This window comes from Elaeis guineensis, chromosome 6, assembly GCF_000442705.2.
Source record: "Elaeis guineensis isolate ETL-2024a chromosome 6, EG11, whole genome shotgun sequence".
NCBI classification, from domain to species: domain Eukaryota; kingdom Viridiplantae; phylum Streptophyta; class Magnoliopsida; order Arecales; family Arecaceae; genus Elaeis; species Elaeis guineensis.
The window spans coordinates 128,268,686-128,285,254 of record NC_025998.2 but is presented as its reverse complement, the minus strand read 5'-3'; the positions used below and the strand labels follow the sequence as shown (position 1 = coordinate 128,285,254).

General features: G+C 39.3%; 2 protein-coding genes across 2 annotated transcripts in view; both read left to right on the top strand.

The window, feature by feature from the left end:
* Nucleotides 1-385: 385 nt before the first annotated feature.
* LOC105046674 (uncharacterized) lies at nt 386-7,899 on the top strand. Its single transcript, XM_010925331.3, has 3 exons — nt 386-535; nt 631-894; nt 7,478-7,899. Exons 1-3 carry the CDS (start codon nt 499-501, stop codon nt 7,693-7,695), a joined length of 519 nt encoding a protein of 172 aa, XP_010923633.1. The 5' UTR covers nt 386-498; the 3' UTR covers nt 7,696-7,899.
* A 7,383-nt stretch (nt 7,900-15,282) lies between these two features.
* The window catches only part of LOC105046696 (cleavage stimulation factor subunit 50), a 56,113-nt gene continuing 54,826 nt past the window's right edge, over nt 15,283-16,569 (top strand). Inside the window, exon 1 of the mRNA XM_073260127.1 lies at nt 15,283-15,568. Coding sequence (XP_073116228.1) covers nt 15,501-15,568 — 68 coding nt within the window. The 5' untranslated portion in view covers nt 15,283-15,500. The remainder of the gene's footprint in view (nt 15,569-16,569) is intronic.

The window sequence follows — 16,569 nt, the reverse complement described above, 5'->3', positions numbered from 1 at the left end:
ATTTTTTTTTTCTTTTAACTTCTACCATAAGATTCCAATAAACATTTTACATAAAAATTTTTTATAAGCTGAAAAAATCTCTCGAGTCTTGAAGTAAGTCGGGACTTAGCGATATCTATTTTCCGAACATACACATACATGAAGGATAGTTTATGTTTATGAAAAAAAAAATTATCGATTTTTTTGAAAAAATTGATGTTTGAATATGTAATGCTTTCAAAAATAATTTTTTATGTTTGATTGAGATATATTCTTAAACAATTTATATTTAATTAAATATTTATTGTTTTGAAAAAAAATATATGGAATATAGATTTTTTGTGGATGCTAAAGTACATTATATTTCCATCACAAGGAGATATCAAATCACGTGCATACCACGAGAACTATGCCAGACTTCATTTTGTCACGTGCAGTTCACGTGTTATAACCCTAGCCGGCCTCAGAGAGGAACCAAAGAAGCCGAAACCGAAGCCCTGGAAGACGAGGAGCAACGCCATGAACCTCCAGGTCCAGAAGAACACCCTCTACGTAGGTAAGATGTTCGGCACTAAGCCTCTGTGAGCGAATCAATAATTTTATTCCGGCACCTTTTAGGTTCTTATTGAAATTTTGAATATATCGACACAGGAGGGCTGGCGGAGGAGGTGAACGAGGTGATCCTGCACTCGGCATTCATCCCGTTCGGGGACATCAAGGACGTGAAGACCCCCCTGGACCAGGCCACCCAGAAGCATCGCTCCTTCGGGTTCGTCACCTTCCTCGAGCGTGAGGATGCAGCCGCTGCCATGGACAACATGGACGGCGCCGAGCTCTACGGCCGCGTCCTCACCGTCAACTACGCCTTCCCCGAGCGCATCAAGGGTGGCGAGCAGGGCTGGGCCGCCCAACCCAGTGCGTACTCCTTGTCCCCCACTATTGATTACATTCGGATTTCTTTCTTTCTTTGGATTCAACTCTATCGATAAGTTATTCGACTATCATGCCCTATGCTTTTTTCGATTCATATACTTTACTAGGATGAAGAAAAAAAAAGCCAGAAAGCTACTTATAAATTGTACCGTCTATAGGACTAATAGGAGAATGATTATGGCAAATGTTAAGCTCGAAGTTGTAGAAGTTAACAAACATTTTTTAGCCAAACAAGAGAATGATGCATTGTAGAAGAAATTTCATAAGATCTTGTTATGTTCTTTTGGAATTAGAGAGAGAGAGAAGCCAATTGGGGTAGCATCAAGGAGATAGAGTGCTGCCGGGGTCAGGATTTCCTAGTGAATTGAAGCAATTGATCAAAAGAATATTCTTGTCTTTTGAAAGAGTTGCATATTTGCAATGTTTGTGTCAGCTATCTGGCTTTAAAAAAAAAAGAACAAAAGTGAAAAAGAGAAAGGGAGCCATGTATAAAAGGTTTGTGGATAAAGGTTAATTTTCAGGTTGGTTTCTGATTTTGTGGGACTGTCATTTGGCACATTGGTACTATCTGATTACACCTAATTTTTGTCGATTGCTTCTAGTTTGTACTAGGGGTGGCAATGTATGACCCAACTCGCAAACCCCACATGAACCCGACCTGAAGTTAGCGGGCTTGGGTTAGGCATTTTCGGGTCGGGTTGGAAATGGGTCGACCCGTTTAAGAATTAATTGGGTTTGGGTCATTTTGGGTCAACCCGCCTAACTCGAAAATGATCCGATTTTATCTGTTTGTTCTCCAACCAAACCACCACATGTTATTTGGAAGTATTGTTGCTTGCATGATCTGACGAAGAAAGAAAATTTGGCATTTATTGATTCATTATTATATCGAGCTTCATATGTTAGTTAAATGTGATATGGCTTTTCTTTTTTGGTATAAAATATAATATAATATGGCATTTAATACTGTTTTGGGAACCCAAACCAACTTTGGAAATGAAATTATCCCTTCCCTCCTCTTCCGATGGTCAACTTCCCCAAATCCCTATCTATCGAAGAAGAAAAAAAAACCTCCCCAAATTAAACAGGTTAAACAGATTACCTGTTTAACCTGTTTATTTAAACAGGTCAAGTTCGGGTTGGATGTTTCGACCCAATTAATAAACAGATCAGGTTCGGATTGAGGCATAAATGGGTCAACCTGAATATGACCCAACCCGAATCCGACCTGATTACCTGTTTTGCCACCCCTAGACTGCTTTGTACCATGGCACCATTTACCCTTGGTGTCTCCACGGACTGATGCAAGGATGATGTTTTGTAAAATGAGATATATGCAACTGGATGATTATAAACAAATTTTATATTATTAATAACATACTTATATCAATTTTGTTGTGGGAGTTTTCTGAACTAAGATAATTATACTACATGGCATATTGTTACAGAATATTAGGAATGTCCATTGTCTAGAATATTGTCTAGAATATTTTATAATTACTATGGCATATTTTTGAATTGAGAGGATCACGTGATTGATACCGTGATCTCTCCAATTTTCTGCCTGTTTTTCTCTTCTTCATCTCTATATATGGATGTACATATCATAGTGAAATATTTGAAGAGATCTTCTCCACTTTTTTTTTATGTTTCTCCTTCTTTTCCTGCATCTCTCGGGTTTTTCTTTTACATGGTATCAGAGCAGGGTCGCCATTGATCCAAGTCTTTTCCTCGATTAAGTGCTTACAGCAGGTTGTTGCTGAAGCATCCTCTTGCACGTAGCTGGAGGCAAATAGTTGCTACATCTTGTCCTCATCAACATGTCCGATCAAATCGATCAGAGCACCACAATCGAATCTATGGTGGATGGTTCGTCATCGATCTTAAATGCTGCACATGATCCGGTATCTCCCTATTTCATCTCACCTTCAGAGAATCCTGTGAATGCCCTTGTGACATCTCTACTCAAGGGACCGAACTATCCTGCATGGCGAAGGGCCATTATCACTGCTCTTCGAGCCAAACGAAAAATTCGGTTCGTTGATGGGACACTTGCACGACCTATAGATGGATCGCAGGATCATTTTCTCTGGGATACGTGCAATTCAATAGTGATGTCATGGATCTACAACTCTGTTGTACCAGAAATCTATGACAGCATCTCTTTTTTTGAAAGTGCTCGAGATATTTGAGTCGATCTTGAGGAAAGATACTCTCAAGGCAATGCTCCTCGCATTCATGAGTTAAAGACCCAAATCTGGAGTTTCAGGCAAGGCAATAATATAATTATTGCCGCTTATTATGCCCATCTTCGTGGCTTGTGGGAGGAACTTATGGCTTATTCCAAGGTGCCGACTTGTTCGTGTGGAGCCACTAGAGAGATCCAAGTTGAGAAAGAAGAAGAGAGACTATATCAGTTTCTTTTTGGTCTCAAGGACTCCTACGACACGTTGCGAGATCAGCTGCTGTCCATGGAGCTATTACCAACAGTTAATAAGGCATATGCCTTATTGATTCGAGGTGAAAAGCAGAAGGAAGTCGCCGCTGTTCGAACTTCTCAACCCGAAGCCGCGGCTCTCGCTGTTTAGCCCATGACAGAAAGGGCGAATAAAGAGATCGGCTCCTAGAAAAGGAATAAAAAATATTTTCGATGCAACCACTGCAAGAAGATAGGACATATCCGTGATAGATGCTTCGAGCTAATTGGGTACCCACCTGGATGGCAATCCAAAGATCGAGTTAAGGATAGAGGCAATGGAGCCGAGATCGGTAGTCAGCACCAAGGAGGGGTTGCCGTGAATGCTACTACACCATTGAATACAGACAGAATCTCTCCAATACCGGATCTTTCTCCTACACAATATCAGCAACTTATTTCCCTTCTTGGACAAGATAAGACTCAAAGTGCCGTAAATTTTGTTGGTAAGGTCTCTCTTGATTCTTTTCATCATTCTTGGATCCTTGATAGTGGTGCTTCTGAATACTTAACCTTTTGTAAGTCCTTTCTTCATAATATTGAACCTCTTGACAATGCACTCCCAGTTACTTTACCTAATGGAGTCAATATGCCTGTACATTCATATGGTGATGTTACTTTGACCAATGATATTACCTTGCACCGTACTTTATATGCTCTTAATTTTACTTGCAATCTTGTTTCAGTAAGCAAACTTGCTCGAGAACTTAATTGTGCTGTTCTCTTCTTTCTCACATTTTGTGCTCTACAGGACCTTGCCACGAGGAAGCTGATTGGATTGGGTGAAGTCCGGGATGGTCTTTACTACTTCAAAGGCTTGGCAATACGTCCTGCACGGACAAATAAAGTCAATGTTTTGATTAATCTCTGGCATGCTCGGTTAGGACATTGCTCTTACAAGCGTTTGAAACTTGTTCCTTTTCTTTCAAATACTTCTTTTGATTCCATAAATAATTGTTGTGACATTTGCTATCATGCAAAACAGACAAGAAAGCCTTTTTTCTTGAGCATTAATAAATCTGCTTTACCATTTAATTTAGTTCATATTGATATATGGGGACCATATCGCACTCCATCACACACGGGAGCTCATTTCTTTCTCACTATTGTTGATGATTGCACAAGGGCTACTTGGGTTTATCTATTACAAAGAAAATCCGAGGCATACCAATGTTTTGTTAATTTTCATGCTATGGTCAAAAATCATTTTGATGCCAACATTAAACACATACGTAGTGATAACGCTCAAGAGTTTGTAGCCGAACCATTGAAATCACATCTTCTAGAACATGGGATTATATCACAAACTTCTTGTGTTAGGACACCAGAACAAAATGGGATGGTTGAGCGTAAACATCGACATCTATTAAATGTTGCCCGTGCTCTAAGATTTCAAGCCAACTTGCCTGTGTCATTTTGGGGAGAATGTGTTTTGACTGCCGCCTATTTAATTAACTTGACACCTATACCAAAATTGAATGGCAAGAGTCCCTACGAACTCTTATTTCATAAACCACCCACCTATGATCATCTGAGAGTTTTTGGTAGCCTTTGTTATGTGCATGAGACGTCCAGTGATAAATTTCAACCTCGTTCTCGTGCTTGTGTGTTCGTTGGATACCCTCTTGGTCAAAAGGGCTATCGTGTATATAACCTTGAAACTCATGAAATATTTACTTCATGTGATGTTATCTTTCATGAGAAGACGTTTCCTTATTCTCAAACATTACCTTCCTTTTCTATTATACTTTCTTTTTCACAACCAAATCAGACTGATTATGATGTGGGATTTCCTTTGGCAACCAATAATTTACCTCATGTACCTAATTTGGGTCAGATCCAAGGACAGATTTCAAACCCTATTCTTTCTCATGAGTCATATCAAACACAAACCAATTCCATTGATTCGAACCAAATGTCAAGTTTGAACAGGACTCTTGATGCAATCGACACTATCTCTCCTGAGCAGGCTTCATCTTCTAAGACCATTGGACCTAACTCACGGCCCGTCAGAGATAGGAAGCAACCCGTTCGATTACAGGACTACATTGTCGATGCTCCAGGAGTGGGGAGACCCCCGGACACATCCGCCAATTCAGTGACTTCAGGTAAGCCTTATCCTATTTCTTGCTACCTCACTTATTCTAAGCTTAATGCTTCCCATCGAGCTTTTATTTCAGCTATTACCTCTCATAAAGAACCTAAAACCTTTTCTCAAGCCATAAAGGATCCTAAGTGGCGAGAAGCAATGGGGGCTGAGCTCATTGCTCTCCAGCAAAATAGCATTTGGACTTTGGAGCATCTACCACTCGGGAAGAAACCCATTGGATCGAGATGGGTATACAAAATTAAATACAAGGCCGATGGTTCTATTGAGCGATACAAGGCTCGGTTAGTGACAAAGGGATACACACAAATAGAAGGCCTTGACTACACCGAGACTTTTGCTCCGGTGGCTAAATTGACTACAGTACGGTGTCTCTTAGCTGTTGCTTCCGCTAAACATTGGCAGTTGCATCAGTTGGACGTCAACAATGCTTTCCTTCATGGCGATCTTCATGAAGAAGTATACATGACACCTCCGTCAGGATTTCTAAAACCAAGTGATACACGTATTTGTCGGTTGCGTAAGTCTCTTTATGGACTCAAGCAAGCATCAAGACAATGGTTTGAAAAGTTCTCCCACTCCTTGCTCCAATATGGTTGTACTCAATCTAAAGCCGATTACTCTCTGTTCACCAAACAGGATGAGGGCTCTTTCATTGCCATTCTTGTTTATGTGGATCATATGATTATTACAGGGAATAACCCTTCGAAATGTCAGGCACTGAAACAATATTTGCAAGACAAGTTTCACATTAAAGACCTGGGCAACTTAAAATATTTTCTTGGATTAGAAGTAGCACGATCACCTTCGGGCATATTTGTATCACAACGAAAATATACTCTTGACATTCTCCAGGAGACCGGAATGATTGGGACCAAGCCCACAAAATTTTCTATGCAGCAACATCTCAAGCTCACGGCGGATGATGGAAAACTACTTGATGATCCAGGTCCATATCGTCGATTGCTGGGACGACTAATTTATTTGACCATCACTAGGCCTGATATTGCATACTCGGTGCATGTTCTGACACAGTTTATGCAATCTCCTCGGCAACCACACTTAGACGCAGTCTTCCGCATTTTGCGATATTTGAAAGGGTCTCCAGGTCAAGGCATATTTTTTCCAAGTGTCAACACCTTTCAGTTATATGCTTATTGTGATGCAGACTGGGCAGGATGTCCCATGACAAGGTGCTCTACTACAGGTTTCTATGTTTTCTTAGGAGATGCTCCGATTTCTTGGCGTGCTAAGAAGCAGACAACAGTGTCTCGTTCTTCTGCAGAGGCCGAATACCGGGCTATGGCACACACTATCAGTGAATTACTATGGCTTCGAGCCCTCTTATCCGACCTCAGTGTTTTACATCATGGTCCCATGTTCCTTTATTGCGATAATCAAGCAGCTTTACACATTGCTGCAAATCCTGTGTTTCATGAGCGGACCAAATACATAGAAATTGATTGTCATTTTGTCAGAGAGCGACTACAATCTCAAGACATTGCTACACGATATGTTCCTACACATTGTCAGCTTGCAGATATCTTTACCAAAGCTCTCGGCTGTGATCATTTTCAAGAGATTCTATGCAATTTCCTGCATGTTTCTCTCTTCTTCATCTCTATATATGGATGTACATATCATAGTGAAATATTTGAAGAGATCTTCTCTACTTTTTTTTTATGTTTCTCCTCCTTTTCTTGCATCTCTCGGGTTTTTCTTTTACACATATGCTGTGCCAGTGCTTTTTGCTTGACCTAACAATATATTGCCATTTTACATAAAATGGTATGCTGGTCCTCATCAGCAATTTACAACTACAACAAACTTATCCAGCATAACATTCTAATACCTTCTTGTTCTGGTGGCAATGCATTATCCTAGCAACTATGAAAGATTTGATCGGCATGATTTTGGATTTCTTCAAAGGAAGTGATACTTATATTCCAGGTGAGTCTAATTGACATCATTGTTTTGTTCAGTTTGGGCGGATGCTGATACATGGTTTGAGAGGCAGCAACAAGAGGAGGAAATGCAGCGTCTGCAGGCAGAACAGCAAGCTGCCATGAAAGCAGCAGAGGAGCTGCACAGGAAGAAGTTGGCTGAAGAACGAGAAGGGGAGAAGGAAGAAGAAACAGAAACAAAGGCAGATCCTATGGCTGTGGCTGAAGCAGAGGCCTTGAAACAGCAGAACGCTTAAGCTATCTAAACTCACGTTGAAGAAGACCATGTGGAAAGATAAACTTCTATGTGCTGCCTCCTTGTTACTGTAAAAAATTGAGGCCCTTTCATGTTTTCTTCCTGTGGATTTTGTCATTACCTACTGCGCATTGTCATTACTTGCATTGTGATTTTCTTGGTGGTGGTTGTTTTAACCTAGAAAAGTAAAATTGTTGATTCTGCAGTTGATATTTTGCCAGAACCGTGCCTGTGTAACATTGATTGTGTTCAGTAACCCTGATAGTGGTTTTTAGAAGAGAAAATACACTAAAGCAAAGAAAAATAATTATGATTGCATGGTCTGAGAGAGTGCTCTGATTTGTTCTGTGGATGTTGTGGTCCAGATTAATTTGTCATTATACAATGCTGTTTACAAGTTCTTTTCTAGAAAGGAGAGTTACTAATGCCTCAGTTATATGAGCAAATTCACTGCCATTCTTTTGCAGCAAATGTAGGTATGTAGGTGCCTCTTTGGTTTCAGATCAGAATGAATGCTTATTATATGATTTGAAGAAATCTCTTTCCGGATCTCCAACTCTTCAGAAATTGTCGGATGCACAAGCATGACTGATGTAGCCCCTGTATCCCATACAACGTGCAGGGTACCAACTCAAACAACGGGCTAACCAGATGGAGAAATTTATCCATTTTCATCATTCTTGCATAATCCAGAGCAAACTATCATACACCTAATTTGGTCAGAGGGTTTTCTGGATGAGTTCTTAGAACTTTGATACTCACATTTCCTCATAAGTTAACTATTGTTTGCGATCTGAATATGCTGTATGCTCATGTTGCTAGTCTTAGATTACAATCCTCAAACTGATATGTTATTGACATTGGATATTTGTCTTGCTAAACATATAAACCACTAGTTTTTCTTTGTTTAAGCTGTGTGCATCGCAGGCAGCATGCATATTATGGCCAACATTGTGCACTCAAATGACATGAAGACCACCCAAAGTCCCTGCTGTGACAGATGCAATGGTGGTAGGATCTCTCTAAACCGGATCGGTGCGAAGCTGTGACAGATGCAGTGGTGGCAGGATCTCTCTAAACAGGATGAGTATGATTACAGATCTCATCCAAGAATCATGTTCTGGAGGGTCCAACCAAGATTGGTGCATGCGAAGCACCCAATTTTTTCCATTCTCTATTTGGATGGATGACAGAACCATAAGAAGTTTCAAGTTAATAAAAGAAAACCCAACACTAGGGTCAATGACTATTCTCCACAATGGATCCCTGACAGGTTGCTTCATTCACCCTTTCATATAGCTCAGAAGCTATTTGCTTGCAAACATTTTCATGATATAAAGTTTCATTTCTTGTGTTGCAGTTGGATCTCCTCTCATGTGCATTGAAACATAAGGCACACCATGGTCTCCGGCTACAGTAAGAATTTTAGGCTCTGGGGAATGAACCTCTAGCAAACATTCTGCAGATGAATGGATACGAGAATGACATGTAGTAGCATTCAAGGAGGTGCAACGGGAGGTTTTCATCATAAGGCAGGCACCATGAATTGCAAATGCGCACCACCATGTATGCGAGAGGACTCATCTATCATAAGCCACTATGAATTGCAGCAATTATGTATTCAGGAGCAACCATCAATGGCACTCAAAAAAAAAAAAAAAAAAAAAAAAGACAGAAGCTGCAGGCATGGGCGTTTAGTATTGATTGCAAATCTGTTGGAGTTACAGCTTGAGTTGGTGTCACACAATTCACAATAACCGGCACAGAGATGTGCAAAGAATTAAGAACTTGCTTTCTTTCAAATGCATCTCCTCTAAATACTAACATGTTAGAAAGAAAACTCTTGAGACCTACTACAAAACCTGCTATCTGTCTCTCTGTGTATTATATTCCTGTCAGATTCTTAGGAGCAAGAAGGGCTGTAAAAGCCTTGTGCAATGGGCCATTGATTATTCTCCTATATTAATCCCCTCAATCTCTCAGCCAGCCCCAAGTCAAAATTCCCCCAACTTCCCCGGAAGAGAAAATGGAGTCAAGGGACAGGCAGTAAAAGAACTCCAGCAAAATCCCCCCATGTTTACATACAAATGCCCGATTCATTGCAAAAGAATATTTAACAATTGCTTTCAATCAGATTTTTGTCGACTATCATCCCAGAGAACAAGCTTTGAGGCTGCTGTAGCATCTAAGAACCATACCAACTTGCTATCAGATGTTGTTGATGATATGCTTGCTGGCACATTTACATGCACATGCATGCTTGTTTCAGAATAGGAAAACCATCATAAACTGGCAATGCAGAAGCTGTTGTAAGCGACAAACTTTGCTGCTCGGTACAACAAACATCCTTGAAAATATTTGTTATAGCCCAAAAAAAAAAAAAAAAAAAAAACAGAGTAAAACCGGAAAGAAGACTCTCGGTAGGAGTCTTCTTCTCCGACGAAACCCAAGCAAATCGGGAATCCTACGACCCCTCGGAGTCCTAGGACTCTCTATAAGAATACCCTCTCCCCCTTGAGACCGGACATCGGCCTCTTCCCTCTCTCCTTCTCTCCGATTTTTCCGAAGTTGAGCCGTGGACACCGTTTTGCTTCTCGTCGTGATTGCCTGCCGACGAGGTCACCGGAGGCCGAGGTGAGTCTCCTTCTTCTTCCCCTCTTTCTTCTCCTTCCTCCCATGCTCCTGTGCGCGGCTGCCGGCGACGAGAGTCGTCGATTTTCCGTCGGAAAAGAGACCCTGTTTTTGAGCTTTTTTTTGGATTTTCCGGCGCCGGCGATCGGAATTGATCGCCGGCCACGCTCCTCCGTGACCGGGGGAGTGGCCCCCGTCGGTCGCCGGCCTCCGCCGCGGCGGCCATGGCCCGAACGGCCGGTCAAGGTCGGAGGACTATCGTCCTCCGTTCCGGCACGGGAAGAACCAAGAAAAAGAAGAAAAAGAAAAAGAAGAAAAAGAAGGAAAAAGAGAAAAAGAAAAGGAAAGAAAAAAAAAAGAAAAAAAAAGAAGAAAAAGAGAAGAAGAAAAAGAAAAGAAAAAAAAAATAATAATAATAATAATATATATATATATTTATATATATATATATATGTATGAACAAATAAATAAATAAATAAATAAATAAATAATTGAAATTGATGAGAGAGAGAGTTTCTCTTTCTTCTCTCTCTTCTTTCAGTCTGAATCCTGACTTTCTCTCTCTACTTTCTCTCTCTAAAATTTTCTCTCTCTAGATTATTTCTCTCTCTTGATGGATTTCTCTCTCTAAAGTTATTCTTCTAGGATTAGCGAAGTGTAAGGCTTCATCTGATGATTCTGATCGAGTTTAGAGACAAGTCTGATTTTAAGCGAGATTTTTAATTTTGGGATTTGTTAGATTTAATTTTGAATTAAATTAATGTAAAAATATAATTTTGGATAATAGGCGCGGAAGAATCTACTAGAAGTTAGTCGATCCATTCGTTCAGTGCTCCGTGAAAGGTAAGTAATGAATCATCTTCTCGAGATATTCCATATTTATTCTGAAAATAAATAATTATTCTCTGAAATTATGCATGATTTATGAAATTATGTTTTGAAAGAAAAGTGCTTTTGAAATGTTATGGTATATCGATTTATGCACATGTTTAGTGAAAGATTATGATATATATTGTGGTACTAAGTGTTTTGATATAGATCGGATTGATGCTCTCAGCCTAACTATATTTCAGTGGGCCCGCCAATGGGGATTATACGTTGGTACTTTGTGGACCCTGCCAGTGGGGGTTGTGCGCTGGTATTTGTGGACCCTGCCAGTGGGGGTTGTGCGCTGGTATTTCTGGACCCTGCCAGTGGGGGTTGTGCGTTGGTATTCTGTGGACCCCGTCAATGGGGGTTAAACGTTGGTCATAGTCGAGGCTGTTGAGTTACGAGTGTTTTGAATCGAATCGGATTTATGATTATATTATATGTGAATATTTGAAAATATTGGATTTGCATTAAATCAGCATGAAATATATTTTTATGTTTAATTGCAGCATTATTCTTGAAAATTATATAACATCTGAAATATCTGGTAGAGATGCTTGTTACTTACTGGGCTGTCTAGCTCATTACCTTTCTTTCTATTTTTCAGATTCAGATAATTAATTTCGAGCGTGGAAAGAAATATTGGGACAGAGCTTTTAGAGGCGAGATTTAGCATTGTCAACTTCATTGAACTTAGATCTATTATTTTATTGTTAGTGGAAAAAAATTTATTGGATATAAGACATTTGATTTAATTACTTGAATTACAGTTGAATAATAATTATTTGAATTTATTCTGCTACGATGCATTGATATCGTGATGAGATGCCTTGCATGCTTATGGAGAGAGTTCTTCATGAGTATGCGGCGGTTGTCGCGACCCTCAATTCATGATCTCGGGTCGGGGACGTGACAATATTGAACTTGATAGAAGATGTATTGCCTTTTCAGTTTGTAGTTGATTTTGGTCAGGGCTTGCTCAATTTGTAGCCGAAGGGATACCTACCCATATGTTTGGAGCATCATTTTCTAATTTAAGATGAGTTTTATGGTCATTAAGAATATTCCATGAGGTGATGGATACCTATCTCATTAATATGTAAGCAGGTTATGGCTGGCCTTTATTGGGAAGACCTCTTGCTTCATCACATACTTGATCTTGAATTTTACCATCATAGACTATATAAGGACCTATGCTGGTGTGTTTTTAGTCCTACATCAGTTATGTACTAAGTATATCTTGAGTACTTATATAAGATCAAAAAATTCAAATAATATATTTTGTCTAATCTTTTTAGATGATGTCCTAAATTGTTATGAATGATATCAGAACAGACCTGACCCACGGCCTATGCAGATTAGGAGACACCAGCATAGACCCACTTGTTGATTATGGACTGATTATGGTGCTTGTGATTATATTTGAATGGATTTAGCCTTTAATCTGGCAAGGATGCTAGAATTTAAAAGAGAGGAGTATGTAAGGATTTGTATGGATATGTATTTAGTCCCTCATTGGTTATCTACTGAGTAGATCTTAAAGTACTTATATAGAAATAGAGGATTCAAATAATATCACTAGCATTTTCGGGTGAGGTCTTAGATTGTTACAGAATATCTTTGGAGCCTTCGACTTTTTTATTTTGCAAATCATCAATGAAATTATCACTTTGCCACCCTATGTGGCCCTTTCATTCCCCATAGTACGGTACCTTTCATTCTTAGTGTGATATCTTGTCATTTCAAAATCTACACTTTTTGTATCTATCAATCTATGATCTAATCTCCACTCTATGCAAACCCTCTTGTGATATGTTTTTCGTTCTACCATTGCCAAGGTGTCTTTGCCACCCATCACTTCTTGTTTCTCTAACAACCATTATCAAGACAAAGCCAACGACATCTTGGAAGTAGAGGACCCAGAAGTAGCTGTCTCTCTTACTTCATATGTGGCTAAAATAGTAGGAGACACAATAAAAGATTAACAAATGATGAAATCTCTTACCGTCTAATACATATGGACATGTGAATAGGTAGATCTATATCTATGAATTTTGCAATGTCGATTAAACCAAACATTCTATTTAGTACAACTTATAGCAAAAGTAAAATAGCATCCGTCATCTTCTCTACCAACAAATTAACAAAACATAATTAATTTGAACAAGCAAAGGCCTTACGAAAGGGATCATCCGAGGATTTAAAGTCATGTCAAATTGAGATTCATGTATGATGATCAAGATAAGATATAGATATGAAGCAATGTATTGGATGTGGGTTATATTCTTTGTTGGGATAGATCCTCGTCACTTAGCCGATCTCATCAAAAAGCTGACCTCATCGAAAAGCCGACCTCAGTGGGAGACCGACCTCATCAGAAGGTCAAGATCATCAGAAAGTCGATCTCATCGGGAGATCGAGCTCGACATAAGTCTGACCTTAATATCATCTGGACACATGGCATCGATTCATGACCGACCTATCTTTTCAGTAACACCGGGCCGTGACTGATGTGCCTCTCTAATATTATTTGGTAATCAGCCGTCCAGAACTGCTAGTAAACAAAATGCTCACCTTGATTCGCTTTTGATCTCCTTCGCCTCACTCTGATTAGTGGCCGACCTGAATTGACGATTAGCTGGCACCACTCAACGGGCTCATTCAGTCAATTTCTGGATCTCCTTCCTCTGACTCATGTTGGCCTAATCTCGACTCCGAGTTCTCATCTTCTCGTCGACCATGGTCCCCGCTTGTGAGCCGAAATCTCAAGGCATAGGCATCGGCCGAGCAACTGAATCTTAAGCATGGCTATTACGCTATCCCGTCAAATCACATTAAGTCACATCATCCTTGAGAAGTCCACACCACTCTCAAGGCCCTATCAGATGGCCCTTGCCTCTAACTACGGCAGCTCTCCACGTGCTATGAAGTGACAATACTCAAAAAAATCAAAAGGCCAGGCACAACGTCACTCAGAGACATAATTAAAGGCAAAAGATCTTTTACGGCCTCCCTTTTCTCCTTAAAGCTCCAACCTTATCTATAAAGAGGTAAACAGAGACTCTCCAGTATGCCTCTTCTCCCTTTCGTAAACGTTCACTCTTTTCCACTTGCTACGAAAAATCTGATTTGAGCATCGGAGGCTCTTCATTAGAACCACCTCCGGTGGGAGCTTTTCTTACAGGTCCAGTCGTTGCTGACTCATCGGACGTCGCCCCACTCCAACACCTTTGGCTCGGGAAGGATTCCATCCGCAACATCCTGTATAAGCCATGCCTACCGATCATGCATGGTAGATTGAAAGATGTAAAAACAGTATGTCATGTATAAATAATGTGCGGAGAACTTGTTAAGTCCTCACTTCCTTTTAGTATAGTGGGCTGATCCAAACTGAAAACCTAGACCCTATTACCAGTGCAGTTTAATTTTTTTTTAGTTTTCAAAAATTAAAATATAGACACTGAGATGAATATTCTATGTGGGATAGTGATTCTTCATTTTTATTCCTACAAAACTTCAATATGATATTTTAAAAATAAATAAAAATAATTTTTATTTTTCAAAAAAAATTATTTTATTTTATATAACCACTATTGTGCCTTTACCACTATTATTTTCACCATTACAATCACATCAACAGGCCTCATAATATTATTGTTGCCACCAACATCATCGCCACCACTATTGTCATAATTGTCATTATCATGATTATCACCAATCTCACAATAATTATTGTTGTCATAGTCGTTATTGAAATAGCACCACCACACCATCATGCTACCACTACTTTCTTTATTATAGTTATTATCACTAATTGTTATCGTTATCACCAACACATTATCGTTGCAATTATTGTGAGGCCACCATAAGTATATTTATATTTTTCTAAACAATGGATATATCTTAAAAATATTTATTTTTAAAAAAATTAAAATCTAAAAATAAAATTTTGATTTTTTAAATTTTATTTAAAAAAAATTATTGTTTTGATGAAAAAAAATAATGATGATGTTAAAATGGAACCTAGTTTCCTCTTCTATGACTGGGAAAATTCAAGAACGTTCCGGTGGTAATGAATCAAGTAGCATTCCCTTCTAGTTCCTTGGGCTCTGGGCAATAAGGCGCCCACTGGGCGAGAACTCGGGAGGGCGGCGTGGGCTCGCGCAAAAGTAAAACGAAAAGGGGCGCTCCTTTGAAACGGCTCCGCGATCTCTCCTGCCGCGCGAGTTCTTCTTGGTCCCGAGAGGAAACTGCGGGGTCTCTCCTCTCCACCGTCCTCTCTGAGCTCGGCCCTGTTCTAAAGCGATGGATTCTGGGGAGATCGCTCGTCCTAAGGTCCCTGCCTTCGATCGAACCGAGATCAATTGGGACAAGTAAGGATTTTTCTTTTTGGATTTCTGTTTCTTTATCTTTGATTCATCTTTTTGAACCCTACGCTTTGGTTGCATGCTTAATATATCATCATTTCGTGTTTCATTATCTTCCTTTTATGTCTCTCCTTGTACGGTAATCTTCATTGAGTTTTCGCGGATACCAAGATTTTGGTTGGTTTGAGGGCGATTGATTGGGGAAGAAGGAATCCATCGTGCTTTTTGTCCCTTTTTCTCGGTTTTCTTGGTCACGGCTAACTGTTGATCCATTTTCTTGGATCTTTTGTCGTTTAATTAGATTTTCTGCTACATTTTTCAGAGCGGTAGATTTTCCACTTTGGATCCCTTCTAACCCCTTTTCCTTCACTAGCTTTTCCCTGTACGGTATTTTTTAATCCTTTTTTTTTTTTCTAACGAAACTAGGGTTTCAGTGGTTTGTAGACTTTTATTAATATCAGTTCGCTCATACGATAGAATTCTTGTTGCCATTTTTTGTGTTTAATTTTTTTTTTTGGTATGAAAATCTTGGTTTCTTATGTTTCAAATGGCTTATGCAATAATGCCATTGTTGGTTTAACGTTCGGTCATAAGAACAGATTTCTTTTTTTTAATTTTTAGTCATCATATACTTTAGATTATAAGAAGTTGCTATCTTCTGATCCTTAGAAGTTGCAAGTAGACCACCTTTTGTACTTGTTTTATTAATCACAAGTGATGAAGAATAACTGAATGCTTTTAGTCAGGGTAGTTAATTGTACTATAAAATTATAAGTTTGCGTTAGGATAAAGTGTAGAGAACCTGTCCTTGTAGGTAGGAATAGATGATTAGAGGCAAAGAAGACTTGTAGAAATTTCACGTCTCTAAATGCTGGTGTAAACTTCAAAATATCTAACTAGCTATTTTCTAATTATTAGGTTCAGATTTTTGAATATCCATGCTAATTTACTACTTTGAAACAAATTTGAGAATGAGAGTGAGAGAGAGATCATCGGCTATGGAAAAA